At 40.6% G+C, this 20,940-nt stretch overlaps 1 protein-coding gene across 8 annotated transcripts in view; it reads left to right on the plus strand.

Annotated features, from left to right (window-relative positions):
* ARHGAP10 (Rho GTPase activating protein 10) overlaps window positions 1-20,940 on the plus strand; it is a 316,951-nt gene that overhangs the window by 74,790 nt on the left and 221,221 nt on the right. For 7 of the 8 annotated variants that reach the window (XR_010409585.1, XR_010409584.1, XR_010409583.1 and 4 more), the window contains 2 exons: window positions 9,010-9,105; window positions 9,180-9,241. Coding sequence is in view for 5 of the 8 variants with exons in the window: in XM_054508716.2 (XP_054364691.1) it covers window positions 9,010-9,105; window positions 9,180-9,241 (158 nt within the window). In the remaining 3 variants the exon portion in view is untranslated. Of the gene's footprint in view, window positions 1-9,009; window positions 9,106-9,179; window positions 9,242-14,830; window positions 14,864-20,940 lie in introns of those variants that run through there. The other variant, XM_064585145.1, reaches the window with a different exon arrangement.

The following is a 20,940-nucleotide window of genomic DNA, read 5'->3' on the forward strand; positions in this document are numbered from 1 at the left end:
TCGTTAGTCTAGATTGTCTCTAAGATGACGTCCGCTGCTAAAGTTCTTTAATTTAGGCCAGGACTTCGGATCCCAGTGCCTCTGGGGGCCACACAGATATTTTACATATGTGAGGCAGATGAGTAGAAGACTGTAGGGAGTAGGGGGCCAATGGTAACGGGAGGGTTTGAGAGATTCAGATTAAAATTGTAATGAAAGGGATGGCCAAATAAATAAGTCTATGGGACCATCGGTTTTTGATGCTCCGATCTAGGTACTTCCCTGGAAATGTCAAGCTATCCAAATATCAGCATGCAGTGCTGTAATTATAATGTTTGTCGGCCCCTCAGCCATTCTTATTCTCTATGAATTATAATCAGAGGAGGCGGAGCTTGGGAGTGTGTTGGCCTCGATATTCTTTTTCATACTTAAGCACTTCACCTTGATCCCCTTCCCCCTTATGTGCATGCATGCACTCCACCTTTACAGCCTTTCTCTGGGGCATACTGTCCAACTGCTGGACCAAGTATTCCTCCCTAACAGGTGCCCCACCAGGTTATCCTCAAACTAGGATTCTATACTAAAACTTGGATTCTAGTTAGTTCTCTCCTTGAACTTGGTGTGTGAAATTGAACTAGTTGTTCAAAGTTGTGCTTTCATTTCCCACTGTATAGTGAAGGTGAGAGACTCTGTCAGTGATTTTCAGATTGGGTTTTCTGCAGGGTGCGCTCTTATCGGGGAGCTCTTTGTGGGAGATGGGGACCAGTTGAATGGTATCTTTATCTTACCTCCACCTGAGCAGCTTTGATTATCTCTTGGTTCTACTACTTACTAGTTGTATAATCTTGGGCAAGTTGCTTAACCTCTGTGTGACTCAGTTTTCTTCTCTGTAAAGTGGGCATAATAATAGTTCCTGTCTCTTAGAGTGGTTGGGATACAAAGCAGTCAATAAATGTAAAGTGGAAAAAAAAAATAAATGTAAAGTGGTTAGGAGAGTACCTGACATTATAAGGTATGGTTGGCCAGAATAATGGCCCTCCAAAGAGGTCCCGTTCTCTTCCTGGAACCTGTGAATATGTTATTTTACTTGGCAACAGGGGCTTTGGAGATGGGATTAAGTTAAAGGCCTTGAGGTGGTGAGATTATCCTGGGTTAGGATGGTGGGCCTGTTGTAATCACAGTAATCCTTAAAAGAGTCAGAGAAGATGTGTGATGGAAGCGCAGGTCAGAGTGATGTGATTGGGGGCTGGGGGCTCTGAGCCACGGAATTTGGGCATCCTCTAGAACCTGCAGAAGGCAAAGAAATGGATTTTCCCCTGGAGCCAACCGAAGGAATGCATCCCAGTGAGACCGATTTGGGCCTTCTGAACTTGAGGACTGTAAGAATAAATTTGTGTTGTTTTAAGTCACTAAATTTGCGGTGAAGAGTTACAGCAGCAGTAGAAAATGAATACGTAAGCATCTGCTAATTTTTCTGTTCTCACTGTAAATAAGATTTTCTTCGAACAACTGAACCTGTGGCCAGACAGTTAGAGAGCCGGCTGGCTAGGTGATTGCCAGAGTGCCCTGCTCATCTGAGAGCCTGTAGTGGTAGGGGTTCTCTCTGTACATGGAACCTAGCCTGCGTAGCCTCTTTGCATCTGCTGAAGGTGTGCGGGACAGTTAAAATTTGGAATAAGGTGTAGCGAAGGTTGGGTGGTGGGATTTGCCTATGGGATTCTCTGCAGGGTTCAGATCACCCCCTTCTTAAGTGTTGTTCATAATTATTTTGGTTAACAGAGTCTGGTTGTCTGTTAAGTGCCCCGTTACGTCGTGGGTCTTGTACTCTGGATTTACGCATTTGTTCCGAGGCATATGCATCTCTGTGGACTCATCTTATTTTCCTCTACCTGATAGATTTGTCAGTTCAGGTCTAGAATATTCTAGTGACCATAGAAGCTGCTTTTTCTAGGATCAAGAAAACCTTACTCTACGCACACTGCACTTGGGCTGGAATTGGAGAGTTAGGACCAGGAATGCCTTCATGTAACAGTTCCAGAGATGGGGCTGGCCCATGAGCTCTTCCTAGAACGGCCTGTTATTTGGCCTTTGGGCCTCGACTGGCCCAGTAATGCATTTCAGGCTCATGAGATGTTTGCATCATTTAAAAAATCTACACAGTGAGTTATTTACTTTCTTATTTGACACGCACAGAGAGGCCATAATGCTGTTCTTGGATATAGTGCCGCTGCCAGTTGTGTGAGTCTGGAAAACATGAAGGAAAATATGAAGCCAGGGTAGAGGCCAAGAGGAATTTTATTTCACTGCCAACTTAAGTTGGATTAACATCAGCATTATTTCCTTGGCATGAATCTGGCATGAAAGATATTAAGTTCTTAGAGTCTGGACCCTGTTCCTCTCTAAATAAAACGTGGAAGAATTTTGGTGCCTGTTTTGTTGTGCAGAACGGGTGGCAGAGCTTCCAGTGGCAGAACGTTTGCATATTTGATAAACTGGTTCCTTGGGTCTCTACATGCAAAGGAATGTGAACGTCCAGGTGCACTTTGCCTATTCGAAAAAAAGGCTTCAGAACCCAGTATGGTGTACGCAGAGTCTTGTATTTCAAATTTAACGAGTAAGAAAGGCACATTTATTTGCTGTTTCGTTCTTCTTCTCAAGCCCAGAAGTATAGAACCTGCCGCGTTTCCTCAAGCGGCCCCGTTCGTGCTCTGCTTGATGGTGTGGGAAGTTGCTGGAGACAGTAGTAGCAATCTTTATCACCAGACCTTTATCACTGTCACTTACGCCGTTACCCTGCCTGCAGAGCACTGCCTCGAAGTGCAGGAAAACTAGAGCAACCTGAGCAGAGAGGCTTCCCATGCACCTCCTTCCAAGTGCCTGTATGTGACTCAGAGTTCATGGTCCTAACTGATAACTGTTAATGGGTGGGGATTCTGCAAAAAAATAATTTTCTCACCTGTAAAATCAGCAAGGGTGAGCTGTGGCAATTTGGGCCAGTGTCTGGAGGCTCTCTGAACCTGGATTTACACTGTGGTTGCATCTCTCCACGTGGTGCCCTACATCTCAAACCCACCAGGTCTCCAATAGAACTAACTCCTCATCTCTCACATGGCTCTTAACCATGGGAAGAGTTAAGTTGCCCGTGCTTTCTTCCGTTTGCAGATTGAAGACCTACAAGTTGTAGTCTGGGTGACTCTGAAGGGGCAAGTTCATTTGAAAGAGTGCAAATCACATGAATTCTTTCACGTTAGCTGTGCTTTTTTGGGTGCACCTTGAAGGTACTTCATTCACAGTGGTCAGGAATTAGTCGGCAGGAGAGAATGTAGGCACAGACCCACGTGTATGTGAATTTTCCCTTTTGTTAGAAATCTTCACTAGAGCCATTCAGATAACTGGGCGAGATCCTGGCAAGGGAATAATGCTCTGTCTTCTGAAAGTCAGAATGATGTAATTAATGGAAAGGACATTGGTAGAAGCTTGAGAGACTAGACAGTTGATCCTTCGCCTCCAGCACTTATTACTAGCAGTCTGAAGAGATCTGTGCGAGGTCTGTGCCCTTGATCAAGTCACTTATCTATCTCTGAACTTAACCCATTTGTAAAATAAGGTGACCCCAACGTCTACCCTCCAGGCTGATTATAAGGAGTAAGTGAAGTAGTATTTGTAAGTCAGTTAGCATAGACTAGGCGCTCAGTAACGGTATTCCCATCCAGGGGCCCCTCACCGTCTTCCCCCCAGTAGAGGAATGTTGCCAGCTTCTGTAACTTGAGAACTAAAGACTGGTTGAGATTCATGTGCAGTGATACTGGAAAGAGAAAACATTATCCTTTGCACAGAGCATCTTTGTGCTTGTTTGATGGACTGTACTAAATATGGTGAACTGTCTTAAGATTTTTATGTTATGTTTGAAAAGGCCGAAGATATCTATGAAAGTATAAATTACATGGGAGAATAAAATAAATTTAAAATGTATGAAATGATGGAAATGGGATAAATTTGTGATTCTTAAAAGGAATGGAGTTTGGCGTGGTCGAATTTTTAAACAATAAAAATTTTGCATAATGAACTCTAATAACACCAGAAGGAAGTCAACAGAAAGGAAAAACGATTTATTCTAAAATAAAGTATTAATGTGACTATGATACTTAGCACTTAATAAGAGAGAAAAGCATGCTATTTACGTCGGGACAAATATATCCTATTAGCTGTGCAAATGAACCCAAATTTAATCTATTATAAACATTTTAAACTAAAATGAAATTAGGTATTATAAAATGTTAACAAAACGGATGCCTTTAAGTTTTGACTTTCTAGGGAGCATCCTGCCCTGGCCATAGGAAACATGGTCTTTAAAGTATACTTCGACCTGGTGATTTGGATAAAATACCACAGGAAACAGCTCCAGAGGGGAAAAGTATAATTTATGCCAGTGTTTATATATTATATGAATATTTATATAAAGTGTGTATACTATATAAGTACGTATGCATTGACAAAATGGAATAACATAAAGTTATTCAAAATGATAAACCCACACACTAGTAATATCTGGAAATAGGTTCATGAAATGCAAAAGGAAAATCCTGTTGTAGCCCCTGTTTCAGGGGTATAGTGAAGCACAAGATTGTCCGTTGTTGCACAAGACTTGACAGGATACTGTAGAGTGGGCAGATAGATGACCCTGAGTAAGTTTTGACTAAATAAGGTAGTTTCAGGTAGTCAGTGCTATGAAGAAAAATAAAGAAGCAATAGGATAGAGAGGGATTTAGGACTGCTGGGGAGCCTGTTTTGGAGAGGATAGTAGGGAGGAGGATTGTATGGGCTGAGCCATCAGGATTAAGAAGGAGCCAGCCCAGTGGGCGTGGGGAGGGAGTGTTTCAGGTGGAGGGAGCAGTGGGTTTAAGGGTGTCAGACTGGAATGAGTTTGGCATATGTGACCAAGAACACACCAGTGTGGCTAAACCTTAGAGAAAAATTAAATGTTTGTTTGGATTACAATAGAAACTAAGTTACTACTCTTCTGTGGTTTAAAAAATTTTATTTTTTAGTTGTGAATTTATGGCCAAAATACAGAGGTATACAGAACAAAGTACATTGTAGACAAGAACCATAACGTAAATATCTACAGACTCACCAGTAGGCTATGAACTAAAATACCTTTAATCCCTTTCATTTTCTGTCTGCCTTGCTGTCCTCAGCCCCCAGTGGTAAACACTCTGTGACTTTTGAGGTAACGATTCACTTGCTTTTCTTTAATTTTGTGACCTATATATGCAACCCAAAATATAGTGTAGCTTGTTTTGAACTTGATATGAGAGAACCATACTGTGTGTATTTTGTGTGTGTGACTTCTTTCTGTCCAAGTTGTGTGATTCATCTGTGTTGATATGTGAATTTATAGTTATTTTTACCCTATAGTGTATGAATGTAATATAATTTTCAGTTCTATGGTTGATTGGTATTTGGTTTTTCCAGTGTTTGGCTATTTTTGTGATTGTTCTGTTACGGATTTTCTAGTATATGCTTACAAGTGCACATGTGTTAAGAGTTTATTTTGGGAATTTACTTAGAAGGACAATTTCTGGGTTGTAGGATATCATCAAATTTACTAGAAAATGCCAAAGTACTTAAAAAGTAAGTATCCCAATTTTTACTCTTAACCAGCAGTATATGAGGATTTCTATTGCTCCACATACAGAATTACACAAACACCTGGGTTTGCCAGACTACTTTTTGCCAGTCTGGTGAGTGTATTGAGGTATGTTGAGATTTTCATTTTCACTTATTACCACTAATGAATTTGAGCACCTTTTTTTTTAATGTAAAATATTTTTATTTATTTCCTTATTATTCTAATTCCAGTGTAATTTTTTCATGTGTTTATAGGCCATTTAGATTTTTTTCAGTTTCTTTTGTGAAGGGCCTATTCAAGTGTTCTGTACAATTTTTTATTGGAATTTCTGCCTCATTGACTTATAGCTGTTATTTGTGCCTCCTGGGTATGTGCTTATCTTCACTCTTTTTATGTCTTAAAAATTTTTAAAGTTTAACACAGTCAAATTCCATTAATTTTCTATATTAATTTATCCATTGCTTTGTAACAAATCATCCCCAAATCTAGTGGGTTAAACAGCAGACATTTATTTATTTCAGTCTAGACTCGGCTTGTCTACATTAACTCCTGCATGGAGGGCAGGAAAGCTAGGCTTCTGTGGGTTGGCTGTCTGACTGATGGGTCAGTAAGTGGGGGGACTGGGCCACAAGTCTTTGACCAACCAGCAAGCTAGCTTGGGCTTGTTCACATGGAAGGCAGAGTGTTCCAAGAGAGTTGAGCAGAGGTGTACAAAGTTTCGTGAGATGGAGGTTCTCAGTTAGCACAGTGTCAGTTTCACTCCATCCTGTGGGCTGGAGAACCAGCTAGATTCAAGGGGTGGGAAGAGAGACTCCCCCAGTTGCTGGAGGAGCTGCAGGGTTGCATCAAAAAGAGAGGTGCCTACAAGGAGGGGTGGAGAATTGTCACCATGTTTGTAGTCCATCACAATTTACATTCCAGTATGTTCTTTTGTTCTATACACCAAGGGTAAGAAATTAGAATCCTATATTATCCTCTAAAAGTGTTGTGATTTAGCCTTTCACATTTGTGTCTTTCAATCTCTTCTTTATTTTAATGAGAAAAAGGATTTGAGAGGAGCAAGCTAAACATGAGTTAGAGGAAGAATGAAGTTTCAAAAACCATGATAGCGAGGGGATGTTGATAATAGGGGAAGTTATGCATGTGTGCGGGCAGCAGGTCTTTGTGCCTTCTGCCCAGTTTTGCTGGGAATCTAAAATTGTTCTAAAAAATATAGTCCTCTGGGTCGCCTGGGTGGCTCAGTCGGTTGAGCATCTGCCTTCGGCTCAGGTCGTCGTGATCCCAGGGTCCTGGGACTGAGTCCCGCATCTGCATTGGGCTCCCTGCTTAGCGGGGAGCCTGCTTCTCCCTCTGCCTGTGCTCTCTCTCTGACAAATAAATGAATAAAATCTTAAAAAAAAAAAAAAATATAGTACTTTAAGAAAAAAATTAAGAAACAAAACCAAGCCATGACAGTAGCTGAAAGAGCTGATGAGCATGACTAGAAAGTTTGAGAAGTGAGAGAAAGAGAAAGCAGCTTGTCCAGGAGGTCATTGGGGAGCCTTTGTACTTAATGATTGGATGTAAAGAGTTGGCAAAAGAAAAAAAAAATCAAGTAGCATGTTCTAATGTAAAAATAAGAATCTTTTGCTTTCATTCCTTGTTTAGTCCATGACTAAAATAAAAAAGAGAAAATTGCTTCTATCTCATTAAAAACAGCCCTCAGTTTTTTTACATTGTTGACTTTCCTTTCTTATTGATATTTATTGTTTGCATGAGTACTCTGACCAGCAGTTATGGATTGCATTTTTTTTTCAACTTTTCAATTTGCTTGACATGAAACTTCAGCACAGTCTGTCGGTATTCACGGTACTGAGACAAGAGGTGTAAGGACTACAGGAGTCAGTGAGCAGCTTCTTAGAAAGTGCTTTAGACCAGTGGCAGGATTGTATCCTGGTCAGGGCATGGCTTTGTGCAGTTAGCGCTGGAATAGACTCAAGCCTTTACTGTTTTAGTAACTGTGCAACTTTGTGTAAATTATTTAACATCTCTGAGCTTTAGCACCCCATTGTAAAATGAAGATAATCTTTATTTTATATATGAATATTGAATGAGATTAAAAAAAAATCACCTAGCATGGCCCATGGCCCATAAAATAAATGTTACCCTATTTTAGAAGTAGGGTTTTCCATTACTAAGTTCTTTTCCTTTCTGTATTTGTATGTACTTCTCATTATTAATTTTTTTATTGAGGAATAATTGTATTAGTCTCAACATAGTGATTCAATATTTATATACATTATGATATGATTGCTACAGTAAGTCTACTTACCATCTGTCACCGTACAAAGTTATTACAATATTATTGACTATATTCCTTATTCTATACGTATGTGTTATTTATTTTATAATTGGAAGATTGCACCTCTCAGTTCCCTTCACTATTTCATTCATCACCCCCTCCCCACCCCCGCTTCGGGTGACCATCAGTTTGTTCTCTGTATCTATGAGTCTTTTTTTGTTTTGCTTTTTGTTTGATTTGTTTTTTAGATTCCACATATAAATGAAATAGCATGGTATTTGTCTTTCTCTGACTTATTTCACTTAACATAATGCCCTCTAGTTCCCTCTAGGTTGTCGCAAATGGCAAGATTTCATTCCTTTTTATGGCTGAGTAATAGTCCATTGTATATATAAACCACATCTTCTTTATCCAATTATTTATTGATAGATAGTAAGGCTGCTTCTATATCTTGGCTATGGTAAATGAAACTGCAATGTAATTTTCTACTATTTTCTATTAATCCCCAGTTAAAAAAAAATGAGATCCTATAGGTCTTTTGTAGAATAAATTCTTTCTACCATTTAAGCTTGGCCTTTAGTTACCTTCATGCTTCTGTCTTCTATGAAAACTCTGATCCATCTGGGTTTCTCTGGCTGGAGTTTGCCAGTCAGTTAAGGGCATCTGACTGGTGACTTTGAGCTTTGAACTTTTATATTTGAAACCTTGGCATCCAGCCAGTTCTCATCCAGCCCTGGGAGAAGCCATCAGGTGTGTGTGTTCCTAATCATAGCGTGAACTTTTGAATTGGGCAAGTTCTGACCTGAGTGCTCAGAGACAGGGAAAGCGCTTTGGAGAATGGAAACAATGTGGAGCAGTCACATCTCTGAGGAAGAAGAGGGTAGGGAGGGAGTAAACATTTCTTCAGCACCTGTTCTGTGCTAGAGTATAGAAGCGAAGACAGAAGCATCCCAGAGCGTGCCAGGTTGAGGACAATGGGCCCCTTGGCAAAGGAGTTGGGTTGTGCCTCCTCACAGATTGGGTGGAGAGCTCTACAGCTCTAGCGACCTTAGGAGGAATGCATTTCTTCTAAACCTGGACTTAAAGCCCCAGGTAACCATTAAATTTTTCTTTCTAGGTCTTTCAGCAGCCCAGCGGAAGTTTGCACACTCACTCAGAGACTTTAAATTTGAATTTATCGGTGATGCAGAGACTGATGATGAACGCTGCATAGGTATGTAAAGGTGGGGTTTATGGTTTGCCTTCCTTTGCTTTGGCCACCAAATAATCATAACTTTCTCTTTGTAGATGCTTCCTTACGTGAATTTTCTAATTTTTTGAAGAATCTGGAAGAACAGAGAGAAATTATGGTGAGTTGTGGGATGTAAACTAGTAAATTCAACTTTAAGCAGGGAAAATCTGGGTTTAGAAGCTGGTTCTGGTAAAAGTTTTTTTTTTCTTCTTTAAGATTTTATTTGTTTGAGAGATGGGGGGGGGCGGGGCAGAGGGTGAAACAGACTCCCTGCAGAGTGTGGAGCCTGATGCTCCACCATGACGATGCTGGGCTCAGTCCCAGGACCCTGAGATCATGACCTGAGCTGAAATCAAAAGTCGGATGCTTAATCGACTGAGCCACCCAGGCACCCCTCTGGTAGAAGTTTTGATACATTCATCTGCAGATGAAGTAATGCTTAGTAGTGTAAAGAGCCCTGGAGGGGCTTCAGGGGGGGTTGAGGTTTCAGGAGTCTGGATTTCTAGTTTCACAGTGGGTACTGACTGCGGTAAGATCTTGGACAAGTTGCCCGACCTCTAAACCAAGACCCCGTTTCTTTATCCATAAAATAGTGGGTCAGACTATAGCAGTGCTTTCTAGATTTTTGTTAGCAGTGGAGCACTTTCCTTTAAATTGAGTCTCAGGCAGAACATTAATGTACCCAGAAGATGAAGCAGAAAAACTTACGTAGAGGCAGAGGGACAGCAGAGCAATGTTAGAGCCTGACTCGTACTTTGGTAGATTTTTAGGTTGTGTGAAGGGAGAGAATTTGGGCATGGACGTCTTCAGAATCCCACTTTGCCTTGAGATTTGTGATCACGACAGTAATCATAATAGCTGCTCTCCACATGCCTGATGCTATGCTGAGTGCATTGAGGGAATGATTTTTATTTAACAAACACTCAGCAATGGATTTTGAGGGTGTTGAATCATATTTTCTCACCTTTCTTAAAAGCCTCCCTCCTAATGTTTGTTATTCATTCAGTAAAGATTTACAGTAAAATTGCCCCCAGATTATTATATGCTATCTATTCACACTGGTTTTTACAGACTTTAAAAAAATGACAAACTTTTTTTTCCTATGTCCTTAGGAATGAGTACTAGCTAGAATTATGTTAACGTATAGGTGTACAAGTCAGTTTATTTGTGGTTGTAATAATAATACTGATTGGGATAGCTGAGATAGTCAGCCTTTACTCTGTGACTGGTACTGGTTTAAGCTATTAACCTAATACTTCATTTAATCCTCAAGTCAGTCCAATGATACAGATTCTGTTATTGCCCCCTGTTTTGCCATTGAAGAAACTGAGGGATAGTACCTTGCCCAAGATCACACGGCAGCTGAGAGCTGGAGCCAGAACCAGCCTCTCTGAAACACCCACCATTTTGGCCAGCTTCCTAGATGTTGCTGTAATTAATCTCGTGGGTGGTGGCAGTGGTGGGATTTCTGTCTGGTGGAGTTGCAGTAGAGGAAGAAGGAGCGGGAGAGCACTGATTTTAATTTAAAAGTGATGGGGACATATGTCCTCTAAAAGCCCCAATATAATTTGCACTGTGCCCTATTTCCTGAGATAATTTTTATATATTGTAAATATTGGAGAGGGCAGGTGAAGGTACTGTGGTCACATTAGGTTTTTGTGGCACGAACTGTGACATATTCAATGATTATTTGTGTGATCCTGAATCACTGATTTTTCAGCAGTTTAGGAAAGTCTAAATGTGATAGTGGATAAAAATAGTGCTGTGACGACACAAAGTGGGTGTGGGTGTGTTCTTAGTTTATGTGCATAGGATCAACTTTTTTGTTCTCAGCCCTCCATGATATTTAGTTATACTTCTGGGATCCTGAGCATTCGGCAGATATACATTTGATCTGCTTGTATGTTCCAGTTACTGTTTAGAATCTGAGGACACAGGCAAACCGAGCAAGGTCCCTCATGGAAGTTGCATTCTGGGAAGGGGAGTGATAAACATATAATATAGGTCAGGCAGTAGTAAGTCCTACAAAATGAAATAAAACAGGGTTAGTAGCCAGAGTCAGGGAGTGGGGCGGGGTGCTATTTTATCTAGGGTGGTGAGGGGAGGCCTTTATTGCTGAGAACTGTGTGAGGCGTCCCGGCATTTAGGGGAAGAGGGTTCTAGGCAGACTGGTACCTGATTTTAGCTCCACTGAAATACCATGTGACTACTTCCTGTCTTGATGTTCTATTTTTGTCTCATGTTCCTTGAGATGAATTGACCAGGTCAAAAAATGAACGTGGTCTTAGCTCCAGGCTGTCTGACACAGATAGCATGGTCCTCATAGCTATTATTAGCTGGCATCTTGACTTCATCTTTAGCTGTGATAGGGATGGATAGGATCTTTTAGATAGAGTGAGGATGGTGGGGCTGGGTTTCCAGTACAGGGTAGAAGTAGGAATAGGATGTTGTCTGCACAAGGTCATGAACCTCAGGGAGGGATGGGGCAGTATGTTACCACCCATTTGGGGGAAGAACAACTCTTGCTGCATAGCAGGAAACTGTTCAAAGCCAGAAAGCAGTTTGGGGTGGGGATGGGAGGGAGCAGCTATGACCAACCATAGAATTAAAAGGACACCTAATACTTTTTTTTTTTTCCTTAAACTTTTTCGTTTGGAAAATTTTGAGCATGTACGAAAAGTAGAAAAATGTAATTAAACTACGTGTACTCAATATTCAGCTTCAGTTGGTTGCCACACAACCAATCTTGTTTCTCCTGTATGTCTCACTCCCTGCCCCAATCAGTTTGACAGAAAGCCCATTATCATATTGTTTCATCCATAAATACCCTACTACAGAGCTCTGAAAGGTAACTCTCTTTTTGATCCATAGTATCCTTGACACACTTAAAGACAAGCAGTTAATTTCTTAATATTACAGAGAATTAAGCTGTATTCAGAATTTTCTGATACTCATTTACATCCTCCCATAACAGTTGGTTTGTTTGAATCTGCATCCAAACACATTGCATTTGATCGACCTTCCTTCCTTCCTTCCTTCCTTCCTTCCTTCCTTCCTTCCTTCCTTTTTTAAAGATTTTATTTATTTGAGAGAGAGAGAGAGAGAGAGAGAGAGAGAATGAGTGTGGGAGGGGGGAAGAGCAGAGGGAGAGGAAGAAGCAAAGTCTCCACTGAGCACAAAGTCTGACGCGGGGCTCAGTCCTAGGAGCCTGGGATCATGACTGGAGCCAATGGCAGACGTTTAACCAGCCGAGCCACCCAGGTGCCCCTTGATTGACAAGTTTCTAAGTCTTTTTTAATCTGTAGGTTTTTCTTCCTCCTTTTTCCCCTTGATAAGAATTCCTGATACTTTTCTATTCACTTTAAAAGACCTTTAAAATAGTACTACTTCCTGAGTTATGAGTTATAATGACAAAATAATAAAAGCAAAGAAGTTTGGTATTTAACCCATATTGATGTTCTTTTGGTGTTTCTGTCTAATCTTGATCATCAGGGGTCGCTTTTTTTAACCATAAAAATTGCATAGAATAATGGCTACTCTTGTTTTAAATAGCTTTGAACACTTAATAAAGAAAACTTTGATGCTTTGTTGGACACTAGCCTTAAACTTTTGAATAAGAAAAGATGCCTCTGTCAGGAAGTGCTCAGTGTGGCCCTGGAGAATAGCTGGTAAAAAGTGAATTAAAATCTATTCTACTAAGGGGCACCTGGGTGGTTCAATCAGTTAAACGTCCAATGACTCTTGTTTTAGATCATGATCCCAGGGTCATGATATTGAGCCCTGCATCGGGCTCTGCACTCAAAGCAGAGTCTGTTTAAGACTCTCTCTCCCTCTCCCTCTGCCCCTCCCTTCCTCCCATGCTTGCTCTCTCTTAAATAAATCTTTAAAAAATTTTTAAAATTTTTAAATTTTTATTATTTTATTTATTCTCTTAAATCTTAAAAAAATATTCTACTGAGTGTGATAATACAGGAATAGTTGGGGTTGCGTGAAGTGGGGAGCAGCTAAGTCTGTGCTTGTCAGGAAGGACTTTGTGGAAGAAGTTGTATTTGAGCTGGAGTTTGTGGAGCAGACACCAGAGGAGGGCCTTTGTATGACAAAGAGACGAGGAAAGTCTTGAAGTAGCTAAAGTGGGAGCCAGTGCATTGTGGGAACTTTTAAAAACTCTTGTTTTAATTAAAATTATTACACATTGGGGTGCCTGGGTGGCTCAGTTGGTTAGTTGTCTGACCCTTGATCTCTGCTCGGGTCTTGATGTTGGGGGTCGTGAGTTGAAGCCCCACGCTGGGTTCCATGCTGGGTGTGGAGGTTACTTAAAAAAAACAAACAAAAAAAAACTATGGTTATCAGTATTATCATTAAAGTACCTCATTGTCATCTTTATGTGACATAGTGAAAAACCTACATAAAACACATGTTAAAAAAGTTATTACACATCAGCAGTACAGAGCCACATATTAAAAAAGGAATGCAAAATGACAGCTGTAAAATAGTGGTAGAAATAGTCTAAACTTGGTTTTAAGAATTTAACAAAATCTTACTGGTCACTTAATCTTTAAAAGCAATCAGGGGTGCCCGGGTGGCTCAGTCGGTTAGGCGTCTGATCCTTGATCTCATCAGGGGTCTTGATCTTGGGGGTCATGAGTTCAAGACCCACGTTGGGTTCCATGCTGGGTGTGGAGCCTACTTAAAAAAAAAACAAAAACAATTAGTGTTTTCTGAAGTCCTAAATTAAATGATGTTGTACCATGATAATTGGATATTCATAATTAATACTGAGTCATTAAAACGTGAAAAAATATTTTAAATCTAATCTGTTTTCAGAAGGCAAGGACCAGTGTCAAAAAACTTTAAAAAAGCTTTCCATTTCTTAAATGTTAAAATAGGATGCTTGGCTTTAGGAATAAGGTCATCAGATTGGAAGCTGAACAATAAGGAACAAGTTCTTCTTTATTGGTTTTGAGCCACTAAAGGGGTGTGTGTGTGTGTTTGTACACACACATGACTGAGCTGTATCCCTCAATAGGATTAGATATAAATATTTCAGCAAATACTGTGTGTGTCTACTACATGCCAAACACTGTGCCAAGTGCTTTAAAGACAAAGGCGGAGTTCCTGCCTTCACGTAGTTACCTGTCCATTGGGAAAGATTGCCCAATGCATGCTTGGGGGTAACAGAGTTATTGGGGAATTCGGGGAAGGCATGTTGGGGACATCATTTCAGACCTGAGTTGACAGATGAATCGGAGTTATCCAAGTAAGGAAAGATAGAAGTGAAGCACTAGTTTCTTCCCTGTGGGGAAAACTGATAGAATTTGGGAAAGAGGGAGGGCTCTGTTTGCATAGTTCCCACCAGTGTTTGGCTCTGTGGCTATTAAAGCCAATTTTGTTGGGGAGGGAACTGGAAAGAAGGCCAGTCTGGAAGTCAGAGTGTTTCCCCCCAGCCCCTGCATGTAAGTCTGGAATGGATTTCTGTGAATGGATGTGTCATGCCCTTTAAAAGGCCAATATTGACTTTTTCAGGGTAGTGTTTTCAACTGCGTAGTTTTTACTGATAATTTTGCTAGCCTTGACTGTGAAAGTGAGTAACTCAAGTTGGGGAGCTGGGTACTGTTTGTGGCCAGAATTGCTGAGCTCACTTCTGTGCATGTTCTCCAAGGAGAGTACTGCATGACGTTTCACGGCCAGAATGCTCGAGATGTTCTCTCTGGCATGGCAGGACATGGCGTACTTATCTGAGGTGGGCAGCTGTCCAAGAATTTAGGGACTTTTAAAATAGTGCTGCAGCATTTATGATGCTCTTCTAAAAGCCCTCATATTGTATTTATTTCTCTGCATGTGTTCTTTGATCATAACTTTTTTGTTTCCATCCTTTTCCTGAACACGACTGCTCAGTTTCTGAGGATTATGGAAAATTAGAACAGTTATGTAAGGCTCAGGGGTTGCGGAAATCTTCAGGGAAGAGGGGGTGCCTGGAGAGAGAAGGTAGAGCTTGCCAGATGGTGCACAAAAGGCACTTGCCTCTCATCCCGAGGGGGCTGGGGGCCTGCTGGGCTGCCAAGCAGAGTGAAGTGCCAACAGTGTCTTATGCACCAGCTGCATCCCGTTTCCTACTTGAGCAAGATGACCCTGTTTGCCATTAGGAATTTTCGTGTTACTGGATTTGTCTTTAGCATTACTTACGAGTTCTTGAAAAGTGGTAAGTATCTAAGGTATTACGTGCCATTGGGAAGATTGTGCCGTGAGTTTCATCTTATTTTTATGGTATATCAAATCTATTTTAATCAGTTCTTTTACATACTCTTTAGGCTTTTGAGACCTCCTCCTCCTCCTTTTTTTCTCCTCTTCCATATTTTTCTCCACCACAGATTTCACTCTTGTGAAAACGCCAGGGTAGGGAACACTTTCTGGGTGATTTGCCCTGAGCTTATGCCCCAGTAAATAAGGCTCTGGGCTTTTCAGTACCAAAGGTTTTCATTAATCATTGAGGTGGTTCCAGTCAAGACACAATGGCGTGTTTCCTCAACACTTGCCTATTTGCTTCACTCCTTTCTCATTGTTCTATCATTGTTTCACGTATCTTACAGAATGATGTGATTAAGTGACTTCTATATCTTTTGGGGTTTTTGATACAGATTTTTGCTCCAAACTTCCTATTTTTTTCTTTCAAAAATATGTCACGATATTGTTAAAATGACATACGTTGGTTAAAATGAACTAAATATCTTTTACCTTTTGGGAGAAATTTTCATGCTGTTCTTTCTTTAGTACACTCTAGGGCAGTGGTTCACAAGGCTTGGTCTCTGGTCCAGCAGCATCAGCATCACCTGGGAACATGCTAGAAATGCTTACTCTTGGGTCTCACCCTAGGCCTACTGAATTGGGAACTCTGGGGTGCGGCCCCTCAATGTGTGTTTTAATAAGCCCTCCAGGTTACTGTGAAGCATGCTTACATTGGAAACACTGGCCTAGGGTGCCAGTGAAGTCTCTGCTGGCATTCCTAACCTTGGAGCTAGAGCTGTCTGAAGGTTGGAAACACTGTAAATTGCTTTTTGATGTCTTTCTGTTTACCAGGAGGTTAAAATAGGCTTTAAAAACTTAAGCTTTCATGTGTCATTTCCAAAGGATTTTGAACTATATCTAGTTTGTTTGTTTTCATAGAACAGGCTTCTGCTGTTAGGAACTTTAGTGTTACTTAATTTATGTTTAGCATTACTTATGGGTTCTTGTAATGTGATAAATACCTAAGGCATCATATGCCATTGGAAAGATTGTGCCTTTAATTTCATCTTATTATAAATATTGTATTTTATATGGTATATCAAACCCGTTTTAATCCATTATTTTATAGTTAAAGTGACATTTTTTTGTGTGTGAAATTCTGTTGGAAAGTGTATTCAGATGGGGAAAAATCCATCTTGAACTTATTTGTGAAAACATTTCTCAGATTAGCTTAAAAGTTGTCAAATGACCTAACTTTATGAAGAATTTTTCTCCTTGGAACTGACCCTTACAATTTGACGTTTTTTTTTCATATAAATCCCTTTTTCCCCTTGTAAACTCACTATAATTTAGTCAGATGCAGATGTCATTGTGAAACCTGTTTCCTAGGAAGATAGCTTTTGCAAGTTGGATTTTTACTGACCTAGAATCCTATAGAGGTTACAGTCCAGACTAACTCAAGTCAGAATCCTAAAGTGAGTGAGAATGTGTTAGGCAAGAGGATTGGGCTCCTTGGTGGACCCCTTTCCATGGAAGGCCTTGCTCATGACTCAGTGTCTTCTCTTGGTGACTCATAGTCATCTGTGGTCTTGAAGCCTTGTCATCATCAGATTCTACTTCCCTATTGAAACTTATGTTTCCTATATTTCATGTCCTTGGGCTTGTTCTCTGCTTCTGAGGTATCAGCTCTTCTGATAAACCAGTTACTACTGACATGAAAGAGCAAAGAGGACACACATGGACCCCCCTCAAACCCCCCCCCCGCCACACACCAACAACAGACACCAGAATGTGACCAGCCCACTCCTTTCATTGTCTTATGTAGAGGAGTGGTTCCGTTAGTAGGAATTAAGTTCAGCTGAATCTACAGTTTCATGAGAAAAATATTTCTGTCAGATCCAGTTATGAAGTACTCAATGGTATGGCCTTGGCTTCTAAAACAAAGAACTGAGAGAGAACTTAGGGAAACTTTTAACACTTTTAATTACCGAAAGAAGAAAAGGGAAACTGGAACTCAGTGAAGTAGAGTGATTTGATCCACATCACTTCACAGAATAAGTTGGTGACAGTGATGAAAAGAGAATCTCCTATCTCCTGGTAGCCTAAGGACATTATTCTTTGCCTTTAGCCCCTTGTAAGATTTACCAACCTTTCCTCCACCTTTGAACCTGGGTGAAATGGAAATGTATCCTTATAGGTGCCATCTACAAGGTGGCAGTCTTGAAGAAATGTGAATTTTGTTATTTCTCCTGACCTGTTTGGACATGTGTAGCCCCCCAGCATTTCAGTCAACAAACCACTTGGCCACTTAAGGAAGAAATATGGTGGATATTTGAAAACCTGCCATTGAGGCCTTCTAGTTATGTCAAAGAAGTGCCAGCATCGGTAAATACCTAAAGAGTGGGTGCCATCACCTTGGAAGAAGATCCTGGGTACCATAGTGGAGCACCCCTTAAAGAAATAATGCATCTCCAATATTCTTAATGGCACAGAAGAGAAAAAATGTGTGGGCAAAACTTGATATTGGTGACTGAGATGAAAAGTGATTCAGAAGAGCTGGACTCTGACGAAATTTTAGAAATATTTTAAATATGTTTTGTTTTTTGTTCTTTTATGTGTGCATGAAAGGGATATGTGATAAAGATCTGCCAAAGAGCTTTTTCAATAAATGTATAAGTTCTAAGTATTAAGTTTTAATTAAGATTTCATTTGTAGTATTTTTTCCATAAAGTGTATGAAAGGGTGAAGTATTATTATTATATTTTATTTTTTGAGAGGAGAAAGTGTTTGTGAGTAGGGGGAGGTGCAGAGGGTAAAGGAGAGAGAGAATCTTAAGCAGACTCCATGTCCAACACGGAGCCTGACATGGGGCTCAATTTTGCAACCCTGAGATCATGACCTGAGCCAAAATCAAGAGTTGGATACTTAACTGACTGAGCCACCCACGTGCCCCTGGAGTGTCTTATTATTAGTGGCATGTTAGATTGAATGAAATACAGAACTTCAGTGATGGTGGTGATTACTAGAGGGCCAGGGGTATACCAGTGGCCATGATAGTGTAGTGGAAAGAATATGGACTTTGGGGACAGTGGCAGACAAGCATCTCTCAGATCTCCCACCACAGGGAGTGGAATGGACCATTGGGCCCAGCTGCTCTATGGTTCCATCACTGCTTTAGAGTGAAGGCCATGCCTCCCATAGGCTGCCCCCAGCCAGTGACTGAGACAGCAGGGGTACTAAAGCAGCACATTCCTGGGGACTCTGGAGTCCTCTGACAGGCAGCCTTGGCTCAAGGAATCCCCGATGGCCTCGCTGAGCATTCCCTAGAACTGCCCTGCCATCTAACTCGTGTCCACCCAACCTTCCAACCATCCTTCCCTGCCTGTCTCCTTCCCCTGGGGTCAGACCTGCATCACTGACAGCTCTTCTAGCCTCCTGGGCTCCCTCCCCAGGTTCTCTCACAAATGTTTCCCCTAATACATTTCCGGCATTTCTAATCTTGTGGTGTCTGCTTCTTAGAGGATCCAGTGTAATACAGAAACAGACTGTTTTGAATGAAGATAATGTATACAGGAGCCTCAGCATAGGTATTCATGTTACTATTGTCACCATTAGCAGTTGAATTTTTGTAGATGTTGAATTTTTGTAGAAACTCTATTCTTTTTTTATTTTTATTTTTTATTTTTTTTTAAAGATTTTATTTATTTATTTGACAGAGAGAGACACAGCGAGAGCAGGAACACAAGCAGGGGGAGTGGGAGAGGGAGAAGCAGGCTTCCCGCCAAGCAGGGAGCCCGATGTGGGACCCGATCCCAGGACCCTGGGATCATGACCTGAGCCGAAGGCAGATGCTTAACAACTGAGCCACCCAGGCACCCTATTCTTTTTTTAAAAAATATATTTATTTACTTATTTATTTTAAAGATTTTTATTTATTTATTTGACAGAGACAGACATAGCGAGAGAGGGAACGCAAGCAGGGGAAGTGGGAGAGGGAGAAGCAGGCTTCCCGCCGAGCAGGGAGCCCGATGCGGGGCTCGATCCCAGGACTCTGCGATCATGACCTGAGCCGAAGGCAGACGCTTAACGACTGAGCCACCCAGGCGCCCCTAGAAACTCTACTCTTTATGTTATCTAAATTTGTAGGAGAATCCTACCTCATTCATAAAATAAGTATTTTTGAATGCCTGTTAGGAGCTGGATGGTGTTCTAGCACCGGAGGATGCAGTGAGGAGTTAGGTCCTTATCGGGATGAAGTGCTTAGCTGCTGGCTGCAGAGTGGAGAATGAGGGACTTTCTGCCTTGCACCCTCCTTTTCTCTCTCTCGGCCACTCAGATAGCCCAGGCACAGAAGGGCTGGAGATTAGTCTCTTTGCCATTGACCAAAGGTGTAGGTGTTCTTTTCTGAACAGGTCTCCCCACCACCCCCTTCTCTCTGTCTCATATTTTCTTCATACAGCCATTTATGGCCTGATTTATCAGGTTCCACTAGTAGCTATGCCTCTGACTTACACTGTTCACTTCAGAAATGAAAATGTTCTCTTATTTAAAGCTAAAAAATAAAATTTCGAATTCTCTCATGATACTTTTGCAGCTTTCTGTCAAGCTCCTCTTTCCCTCACTTTTGTGGGGTTTTATTCCTTCTCATATTGTTCTGCCTGGGTATTTATTAAAAAAAAAAAATAGAAGCTAGATCCTTATTTTCCCTCATGCACAGAGGAAAAGAAGATCAAAGTTAAATCTCTTATTTAATGTCCTTATTAGGTTAACTTATTCCTAATACACCCAATCTCTGCTTGAAGATTCTAGGTTTTTCCCAAGAATAATAAAAAACAATCTTTATTGGTAGAGTCTATCTGATTTAAATAATTGGAGTAAAATTGCTACCTTTAATGAATGGCCTTCAAAATTGATGCAAGACTTCCTTTTTTTCCCCCTTCAAATAAAGGCTAAGGTATTTGTTTGTAGAAAAGAGACATTAAGGGAAGCTTAAACTTTTGTGTTTCAGTCGCTTAACTTTTTTTTTTTTTTTTTTTGAGAGCCAGATTATGGCCAAATATTCAGGGAATTAAGCCAGAGTGAAGAAATTGTCAGAACTTCAGCTCAAATCCTCTGGTTTTTTAGGCTCTGTTCAGAGTTTAGGATTGAAAGTTGACAAAAACTCTAGGAACTTTTTATTCTTGGACTTTCAGAAGAAAGCAAAGGTGTGGTGACTGATCTGGTGAAATTAGAATGTATATTTTACTAATTATAATTTCTAGCCTGTTAAATAGTACTGCTGTGGGCTAAAAGAATCCGACATTCAAGAAACTATTTCACATTAATTGGCTCTTAATTTTCAGGTTTAAACTATAGAATTAATTTACAGCACCTCTGTACCTATGTTCCAGTTAGACCTCTGCATATGGGTTCGTTAAGATTCTCACCAGTTTTGAGCTGGTAAGTTTGAGCTATCACTGCTCTAAAATTTAATTTTGTTTTTACATTAATTTTTTCCGCCAGAAGGATTAGCATAGCTTGAGCTGTGCTCACAAATAAAATAACATCCAGGGATTTATTTGGAAGTTAAAATTGCTTCTAGTGTGGCATTCCCTG

This window comes from Mirounga angustirostris, unplaced genomic scaffold (genome assembly GCF_029215605.1).
Source record: "Mirounga angustirostris isolate CCGP_5_RB_7025 unplaced genomic scaffold, mMirAng1.0.hap1 SCAF_2, whole genome shotgun sequence".
NCBI lineage: Eukaryota > Metazoa > Chordata > Mammalia > Carnivora > Phocidae > Mirounga > Mirounga angustirostris.